The sequence below is a fragment of the Danio aesculapii genome, chromosome 1, assembly GCF_903798145.1.
Source record: "Danio aesculapii chromosome 1, fDanAes4.1, whole genome shotgun sequence".
Lineage (NCBI taxonomy): Eukaryota > Metazoa > Chordata > Actinopteri > Cypriniformes > Danionidae > Danio > Danio aesculapii.
The window spans coordinates 25,892,242-25,902,306 of NC_079435.1; the positions used below are offsets into that span (position 1 = coordinate 25,892,242).

At 34.4% G+C, this 10,065-nt stretch overlaps 2 protein-coding genes across 2 annotated transcripts in view; one reads left to right on the forward strand and one right to left on the reverse strand.

Annotated features, from left to right (window-relative positions):
- Window positions 1-321: 321 nt before the first annotated feature.
- LOC130229239 (uncharacterized) lies at window positions 322-3,387 on the forward strand. The gene is made up of 6 exons (XM_056457939.1): window positions 322-526; window positions 631-694; window positions 2,277-2,603; window positions 2,830-2,961; window positions 3,034-3,071; window positions 3,163-3,387. The coding sequence occupies exons 2-6, from the start codon at window positions 631-633 to the stop codon at window positions 3,286-3,288; spliced, it is 687 nt and encodes a 228-aa protein (XP_056313914.1). The 5' UTR covers window positions 322-526; the 3' UTR covers window positions 3,289-3,387.
- A 501-nt stretch (window positions 3,388-3,888) lies between these two features.
- The window catches only part of zgc:172122 (uncharacterized protein LOC571844 homolog), a 33,122-nt gene continuing 26,945 nt past the window's right edge, over window positions 3,889-10,065 (reverse strand). Inside the window, exon 8 of the mRNA XM_056457927.1 lies at window positions 3,889-4,524. The gene's annotated coding sequence lies outside the window, so the exon portion shown is untranslated. The remainder of the gene's footprint in view (window positions 4,525-10,065) is intronic.

A 10,065-nucleotide genomic window follows, 5' to 3' on the forward strand; every position in this document is an offset into this window, starting at 1 on the left:
GTAGAAACTGCTCTTTTAGATCACCAGCGAAACGCCAAGGGGACGGGAAACCCAGCTCAACCACCGCTTAAACGTCTTCCCCCGCACTGGTGAAGGGAATGCTTCCTTCAGCGTTGGAAGTCAGCTCAGCAGAAGGGTTCTTCAGTCTCAGATCGGGTCTGAAGCAACAATTCTGATGAGCTGGCTCCAGCAGCCGACTGATATAGCCCTAATTGGCTCATCATTATCTTTAGAAGTGATTGGTCGTCTTAAGCACTCCCAAAAGTCTGTTTATACAGACACACGTAGAAGTTCCCATATGAAGGGGAACTGCAGTCGTACTGCATAATCTACAACACCAACCTGGACAAGGTTCACAGCAAAACCACTCCGCACACACTAGATGAGGTTTGACACTGTCTATTACAAAGAAGAACAGATACAGATATCAAGCCGACTGAAGTACAAAAATATTTGCTAAAAAAACAAATAAAGCTCAAAAAATCCAAGGAGGTGAAAATAAAGAATAAAAGGAAAGGCAGAGAAGGTGAGTGGACTCATGTCAATGTGTACAGCTCTCACTTTTATGTTAACTTCAAATGCACATTTTCTGATTAGATGTGTTCAGCAAAGGGTAATTGTGTATTTCAGATGATCTGCAAATTTGTCACGTTTCTCCTACTGCTTTTGCAAGGAGTCAGCAGCAACACAGATTGTGAGTATTAAAATCTGCTAGACCATAGTTAGCAATACGTTACTAAATGTGATGTTTGAGAGCCATTATGTGTAAAATTAGAACTGTATTCTTAATGTAGTTAAAAAATATTTGCTTTTAAGAAAAGCAGATATTCATTCATTCATTTTCTTTTTGGCTTAGTCCCTTTATTAATCTTGGGTTGCCACAGCGAAATGAACCACCAACTTATCCAGAATATGTTTTACACAACGGATGGGCTTCCAGTTGCAACCCATCTCTGGGAAACATCCATACACACTCATTCACACTCATACACTTCGGACAATTTAGCTTACCCAATTCACCTGTACCGCATGTCTTTGGACTGTGGGGAAACCGGAGCAGAAAAGCAGATAAAAGTATTAAAAGCACACAACACAAGTAGAACATTTAATGTTTTTTTTTAGCTTTTGATGTTTAAACCTGTATTTGCTCTTTACATATAAAGTTGAAATCAAAATTATTAGCCCTCCTCCTAAATTTGTATTCTTATCTAAAAATCTTTCTCAAGTTTCTTTCAACACATATTTAAACATAATAGTTTTAATAACTAATTTCTAATTACTAGTTTGATTTGTCTTTGTCAAGATGACAGTACATAATATTTAACTAGTTATTTAGCAAGATACTAAATTGTCAGCTTAAAGTGCTGAAGGGAGCTAATACTATTTACTTTAAAATTTGTTGTTGCTTTTATTACAGCCAAACTAAAAAAAAGACTTGTAATTTAGTGCTTGTTCAAACTACTTATTTAATATTAACTGAACCAACCAAATAGTTTTTTTGGTGGACAACTTAATTGTTTTATGTTCAATCCACTTATATTTCCACTTAAAATGATTAAGTTAACTTAATCGATTTGTGTTGGGTTAGCATTAATGAATTGCACGGAACCCAGCTGTTTTTTACAGTGCTGCTCCACTAAATAAATATGACCCAGGAAATATTGGAAAAAAAGTACTTTAAAAAAAAAATAATTTTAATGGGACATTACATTTTCTTGCAAGTTAAAATGTATTTATACTTCAGAAAGCTAAATGTTTGTAATAACTGGCTCAAAGTTAATTTGTGTAATACCCAAACAGCAAACACATCTATACACCTCAAATAACCTCAAGTAACCAAGACAAAAATAAAAACAACCCAGATTCCTATTTCCCTATTGACAGAGGATTACACATACAGTACAATGAAGCGTTCACATTGGTTAAATATTAGACTAATGTTTGTCCATGTAATGTATGCATCCTAAATAAACTCTCACATTTGATTGTGCTTAAAGCATATTTAAATGTTTTGGAGTCTAGTCTAGTGAAGACAGTGAAACACTAGAGACTTTACTTGCCATGTGATAATGTTCAAAAGGGAAGAATAATTTTTCAAGCAGCATGTCTTGACTGGAGAATGCTGAGGATCATTTGTAAACAGACCCACTGTTTAGTTCTGCTTCTGTGTGATGAATAAAGGGGAAAATCTACCGAATAGATAATCAAAAAAGCTAACAAATATGGAAGTTCTCTCCCTCGCTCTATTTTTTAAATGATTTTCTTCGTTCTTTCAGGGTCAGAGACACAGTGTGTTGTAAAGCTGAAAGTGCCACGGCATACAGTGTTTAAAGCTTCTGTTAAAACAGAGCTGAAGATAAACTGTACTGTAACTCATTATGGATGTCAGAGGATCCTAATAATCTCTTGGTGCAAAATCTATGGAGATGGCTGCAAAGCTTTAAATCATTCAGATGTCATAAAAACTGAATGGAAGAATACAGCAGAGCATGAAGGAATGGCTTTCCTGATTTTTCAGAAAATCTCGATGGAGGATGCAGGTTTATACAGATGTAAAGAAAGCGACATGTCTATTAGCCATTTAATTAATGTTACTGTAATGGGTAAGTCGCAATTTCTTTATCAACCATAAAATGTAAATATTCACACATTGTTTTTTTAAATGCCTTTACCAACATATTTCTATCATATTTTCAGTGAAATCACCATTTCAATCCATGACACATTTTACTGAGAATGTTTACTTTGATGGATAATTTTTTTGAAGACAATGTGTATTGAAATTCATTTAAGATAATTACAACAGCTGTTAAATATTATTTTGTTCAGTTCCATCTGTACTGAATCCAGTGCCAGATGACAATCTGCAGTGGTTATGGCCATATCTGTACATCTGCAGTGTGATATTGGGGCTGGTGATCATCATGACTCTATTACTAGTTAACATTGTTCAACACACAGGTGAGTGAATTAAACTTAAAGGTGATTGAATTAAACTGAACAGTTGCTTTAAAATCATCCTTTTTTTTAAAGGGAGAAAATCAACAAACAAATGTGGCAAAACAAATCAGGTATCTTTTATAATAACGTAATCTAAAATGCTGTCAAAGGTTTGTTTATTACTTGTAGATGTTTAAACCTTCTGTTTTTGAACATTTACAGTACTTGGCAAAGCAGAGGAGCGACCTGCTTCTTCCTCCTCATCTCTGTCTGGACTCTGATCTGTTGACCACTGTAGTATACAGTTTCCATTCCTGGGACATTTCAGAGCAACAGCAGTCTATGTAGAGAAGGTTTTGAAAGCCTGAAAACATTTTGAGGCTGACTTTTTGTGATTAAACATTTATCATGCAAAGACCCATATATGTTAACTTCAATGACATTCATTACAATTTTTAAGTCAAAATTTTTATACAACATTGCTCCACAATTGCTTAAGAAAATGTTGTATTTTGGGGTTTGTAAATCAGTAAATGAGTGCTTTATTCAATAAATTCATTTTAAAACATCAAGAAAAGTCATTTAAACTGCATTAACAGTAACCTGGGTGTCTGAGCATTTTGGCTCAGTGAATAAGATATACTGAAAAAATATCTAGATAGATATATTACCCACAATCCACAAACTAAATACAGTGATGATCATAGCATATTTGCAAACCAGTGTGTTCAGACAAAATCTTGGCATTAGTATAATGTGTACAATATGTAAACAATTTATTTTGCATTTGTTTATACATTTTTATACTTTGATGTAAACAAGATTATAAGCAGTAATATTAAAAAATATTAGTAATGTTGTTTTTTTCCCTATTATGATGGAGGGAATAAAAATCTTTTAATAATACAAACTTCAAGGCAGTTTCATGTGACCTACAACGTCACACAGTTTACATTTCAATGCATGTTTACTTTATTATTTCATAGAATTCAGAAAAGGTTACACGAAACATGAAACACAGCGGTGTGAAAGGAAGGGGAATGGAAAAACCCAATTTAAACAATGATGCAGGTGGGCTAAACATTAAAAGCTATGAGTGTACTTCCCTCTAGTGGGAAAATGTCTGTAATACTTGAATCCAAACATCAAGAAAATAACTTGGCACCAAAAGGTCAAAAAGGTGCTCATGCCTAAAAGAGTGTTTCCCCTGATAAAACTGTTTTTGGTAACACCCGTCAAAACATCAGTAAAGCTTACAATAATATATATTTTGTACTTCCGTTTCTATTGTTACAGAAGGTCAACTTTCAGATAATAGGAGTGTGTTTAGATTAAAGTAAGTTTTAAGAGAATGATTCAGCACAGTTGGGCTACTAAAAAGCCTTTACTAAAATATACACTCTACAATAAATAAAGTGTTTAGTGTTGAGAGTGTGGATTAAATGTTTGTTTACACTGAATATCAGTCATATTAGAAGACACTGACTCATATTGCTCTGTGATTCAGACAGAAGACACTGTTGTTTGGTCGGATTGAACATCTGAACATATACTGTAGCAGCAATGTCCTTCCTTTCAGTCAACCTGCAGAAATTAAGAAGAAAACAAAATATGTTCATTTTAAATTATTATACAATCAAAAGTACAATCCTAACTCTTCACAAATAAAGCTATACAGTTAAACCCCTATAGGTAATAAGATAGCTCAGCCAAAAGTGAAAATTTCCTCATTTACTCACACTAAAGTGGTCCTAAAGTTTTTTGTTGAACAGAAACCAAGATATTCAGAAACAATCAATGCTAAAAACCATCATCCATTGACTGTAGGAAAAAAGAATTGGAGAGAGAGAGAGAGTAAATGACAGAATTTTTTATTTTTGAGTGAAAAAATATCTGCTTTATTTGATATACTACATTTTATTTTCAACATTCATTGGCAATTTAGTCATTTTGCAAGTACAATTATTTGACTAACTTAAGCAAACCTAACCCAATTTAAACTAATCTAACCATCTATCATCTAAATTTACCATCTAAATGTACATTTTTCCTATTACGAGGCAATATTTGCCAACTTGAACTGATTTCCAGAAGCATTTTCTATGATGAAACCTACCAGTGGTGTATTTTCTCTCAAATACGTACATTCAACTAATCATTCAGAATAATAAATGTTAGCAATTTCTTTTTACAACAAACTGAACACATGTAGGTGGACACCATATCTGTCACTAATATGGAGAAATGTAATGAGGATTCATCGAGCCCCAGTGATTTCAACCATTTATTATTAATATCTTTGTATTCTGGCTACACAGATAACACATAGCATACTTATTAAACTTTAGATTTATTAACTTTAAGATTTAACTCAGGCTTAATACATTTAATTAATTGTGCAGAGTGTGCTCTTTTCTTTTCTTTTTGTAAATTTCCTTCAAATAATGAAGTTAGTTACAACATGTATTTACATTTATTACAATAGCATAAATAGTATGAATTTTAAATAATTACACTCATTTAGTTTTACCATTTATCAATTTGCTGAAATCATCCATCTAATTTACACTTTGGAAAAATGTCATAGATAGTATTTCTGGATTGTTTTGCACTTAAGAGCTGTACATATTACAAACATATACTGTAGATTTTTTGTAATGTCATAATGTCATAGAAATGGCCTAATCCTTTCCATCTACCCCTGTTGAGACAAAATATTAAGTTCTTTATTATTACTAATCGTCCTTTTCAAACTAACACTACTGATTGAGCCCGAGGTTTACCACTTAAACGAGCAGAGCAGTGTCTGAAAACACCACAGAACCTCAGTGTTTCCACTGTTCAGAGAAACTAACATACAGTGGTGTGTTTGTCACACTTTAATGTTTTAGATCATCAAACAAATGTAAATATTAGTCAAAGAAAACACAACTAAACCATTATGCAGTTTTGAAATGAAGGCTATTATTATTAATAGAAAACGAAATCCAAATTATCTCTGTGTGAAAAGTGTTTGCCTGGAAAAGGTTATAAAGTCATCTCTCTGAGACTGCAGCAAACAACAGCATGAGTCATTATCTACAAACGGCAAAAACATGGAACGGTGAAAAAAACGTCCCAGGAGTGGCGAACTGACCATAATTACTCCAAAAGCGCAGCGACATCTCATCTAAGAGATCACAAAAGACCCCACAACAACATTCAAAGAACTGCACTTGCCTCAGTTAAGGTAAGTGTTCATGACTTTACCATAAAAAAGAAACTGGGCAAAAGTGGTGAGTTCCAAGGTAAAAACCACTGCTGTGCAAAAAGTACATAAAGGCTCATCTCAGTTTTGCCTTTCAAAAGCATCTTGATAATGACCATGACTTTTGGGAATATATTCTGTAGACTCTGTAAATAATTTTAGAAGGTGTGTGTACCATTATATATGGTGTAAAAGTAACACACAAAAAGTACCAACAGAAAATGAAGTAGAAGAAAAAAACGGCTGAAGAAAAAAATAAAGACTTTGCAATGGCCTAGTTAAAGTCCTGACCTGAATCCAATTGAAAAGGCAGTTCATGCTCGAATATTCTCCAATGTCGCTGAATTACAACATTTCTGCAAAGATGAGACAGCACTGTAACAGACTCGTTACAAATCATCAAAAATGCTTGATTGCAGTTGTTGCTAAGGGTGGTCGACCAGTTATTAGGTTTAGGGGCAAACACTTTTTGTTTTCCGTAATAATAAAAACTATTTCAAAACTCCACTTCGCGTTTTCTTGTGTTGTCTTTGACTGATATTGAAATTTTTTTGATGATCTGAAACATTAAGGTGTGACAAACATGCAAAAAATATTTTAAATAAATAAATCAGTAAGGGGCCAAACACTAATTCCCAAGTTCAGCAAAATGCAAAAGAGTACAAGTTTACACACTCACAAAAGAAACAGTCTAAGGGCTCTATTTTAACGATCTAGGTGCAAAGTCTAAAGCGCATGGCGCAAAAGCACTAAGGGCGCGTCTGAATCCACTTTTGCTATTTTAAGTACGGAAAAATATAATTTGCGCTGCGGTGCATGGTCTAACAGGGTTGTGCTTATTCTCTTAATGAGTTATGGGTGTGTTTTGAGCATACCATGCATTAAACCAATCGGAGACTCATCTCCCATTCCCTTTAAGAGTCAGTTGCATCACACCATGGCACATTTGTTATTTACATGGCATTCTTTGTAAGTGGAAAAACTGAACGCTTCACTATTGAGAAAACAGATAAACAGACCATCAGCAGCGTTAGAATAAAGAACGAGCCTCCTCCATTCGACCTTTTACTTTCTCTTTACTTTTACTCTTTACTTCTTTATTATCGTGAATAAGGAAATGGTTTTGTACGCACACAACTGCAGCCATTCATTAGCCTACATATTTAATTTTATTTGTTAAGCACAAAGATTTGTTTCAAAATTACTTCTAAATTCAGTTCTAATTTACAGCAAACGAAAAAATGAACAACAAAGACAAAGTGTTGTCAAAAAAATTTAGTTCGCCCACTAAAGCTAAGCAGGGCTGTGCCTGGTCAGTACCTGGGTGGGAGACCACATGGGAAAGCTAGGTTGCTGCCGGAAGTGGTTTTAATGAGGCCAGCCAGGGGCTCTCAACCTGCGGTCTGTGTGGGTCCTAACACCCCAGTATATTGAAGGGTACTCTATACTGCTCAGTGAGTGTCGTCTTTCCGATGAGACGTTAAATCGAGGTCCTGACTTTCTGTGGTTGTTAAAAATCCCATGATGTCCTCAGAAAAAGAGTATGGGTTTAATCCTGGTATCCTGGCACAATTTGCCCACTGGCCTCTGTCCATCATGGCCTCCTTACCATCCCCATATCATAATTGGCTTCATCTCTCTGTCTCCTCTCCACCAATCAGCTGGTGTGTGGTGTGCTGCCTGGTGCAATAAGGCTGCTGTCGCATCATCCAGGTGGATGCTGCACACTGGTGGTGGAAGAGGAGATTCTCCCCAATGTGTAAAGCACATTGAGTGTCCAGAAAAGCGCTATATAAATGTAGGAATTATTATTATTATATTATTAGTTATATCCAAAGACACGTCCTGTTCTTATGCCCCATATGGTGATGCATATGTCTCCAAAACTTGACAGATGGACAAATTTTATTCAACAAATATAAATATGCATGTAATAATTAATACTACTAATAATAATAACATTATACAAATGCAAATTGTTATAAATAAACTGAAAAAAGCCCCATGGACATGAAAAAGGCATGGAGGTACTGGTTTTTCTATTTAAGTAGAAAATAATTTTTGTAACATTTTAATCCTTTAATCGTCTTTTTATAAGTGAGGATTTGTATGTATTTCTGCGTTGTATGTATTTCTGCGTGTATTAAGCAATGTGTACTCGTTCGCATAGGTGCATGTATGATCTGCACTGGACTTTAGACCAGCTTTTAGTTGGTCAATAAATTTCAGTTCTTCAAAATAGCAATGCATCAACAATTCGCCTTAACACGCCTCCTTTTTAGACAGGCACACCCATGAGTCCACAAAGTGGCGCAAATGGGTTTGCTATTTAAACAACGTGCCGCAAAACGTGAAAATTAGGGTTGCGTTGGTTTGAAAATAGAAAGAAATTGCGCCATACACCTCTTGCGCCTTATTGTGCCAAGTGTATGATAGGTCCCTAAAGCTGAATTCATGTGTCTCTGGAAATATCAGACATAAGAAACAACAACATTTAGTTGCAAGCCAAATGGAATGTAACATTTTGATCAGAGTGGCAAAAAAAAAAGAAAAAAAAACACACAAACAGATTTTTTTGTGAGTTGTGGGGATATTCCATAGGTTTCAATTAATTTAAAATGGCGCAAACTATATTTTCTGACCCCAACCCTACACCTATATGCGTTTAACATGTATTACACACACAATTCGGGTTATGTTGTCACACCTCAGACTGTAATCATTAGCCCTTTGCAAAAGTCTTCACAAATGTACTGCAAACCTCTGCGCTGCCCAAACACCAATTTACCAAGGCAAATGTCTTATAAATGTAAAAAGTACTTGGCAACAAATGCAATTCTGATTCTAAATATTTAATCAAAATACATCAACCAAACATCTACTTAAAGATTCACTTTCACTGTGTATAAACAATCATTTCCTGTTTCCAAGTGTAACTCAGAAACATGGCAACATCAATCATGGTGTAAGATGAGGTCGGGTGGGCTTCTTGCAAGAGACAGGAAGTGGTAACTCCTTAGACTTCCTGTGGTTCTGTCGATAATTGGGGCTATGTAAACACATGCTTCACATAATTTAGCAGTGGATAAAACTTTTTTACTCACGCATTTTATCTGACAAAAACTTTAGTGCTACTTTGTGGTGCAGAAACGAGACCAAACCAAATCACAAGACCACTTAATAGGTTATGAGTCCATGTGTGCAGTCAGTGTGGTAATGAGTAATAAAAGAAGAGCTCAATGAGCACAATGATGCATGTGAAAACAACAAGATAATCATTTGGACTTTCTGTACATCTAATTTTTTTAATTACTTCTGCACTATAAAAAGAGGTAAACAATCGTTACCTTAAATGTTTATATATACTCAATTTAATATATAATAAACATACTTTTGTTCCTTTAAGTATGTGTGTGTGTGTGTGTGTGTGTGTGTGTATGCGCATGTTAAAAGTAATGATCTAAAAATAAACTATTTTGATGGTTACTGTGCTAAATTGTTATATGTGATTGGTAACATTTGATTCTGTTACTAATTGTTGTTTAACTTATTATTAAACTTTCTAAACTACTAATAGAGTTCACATTTCACAACATTTTGTGTTTAGCTCAAGATTTTAACTTTAAACGGATACCAAATGGAATTTCTAAAACAGGATTTTATGCATTTTAATTATATTATTGCATTTAAAATGTGAATGAGAATTTCACTGAATAACAGTTGACAAATAATTAATCTACTGTTGATGTATCTTAAACAAGTACAAATAATGAGAGAAGAAAAAATGTCTCAATGTGTTCCAGACTTTTCCACCAGAGAAAGTGACATCACTTGGAACATTTCAATCATTGTTTTATAGATTATTCTGTCTTTTTAAA

Excerpts from the sequence above, each read along its gene's own strand:
- LOC130229239 (XM_056457939.1), top strand. The coding sequence starts at position 631 with ATGATCTGCAAATTTGTCACGTTTCTCCTACTGCTTTTGCAAGGAGTC. Across the intron at positions 2,604-2,829 it reads AATTAATGTTACTGTAATGG|TTCCATCTGTACTGAATCCA; the intron begins GTAAGTCGCAAT and ends TATTTTGTTCAG. Across the intron at positions 2,962-3,033 it reads TAACATTGTTCAACACACAG|GGAGAAAATCAACAAACAAA; the intron begins GTGAGTGAATTA and ends TTTTTTTTAAAG.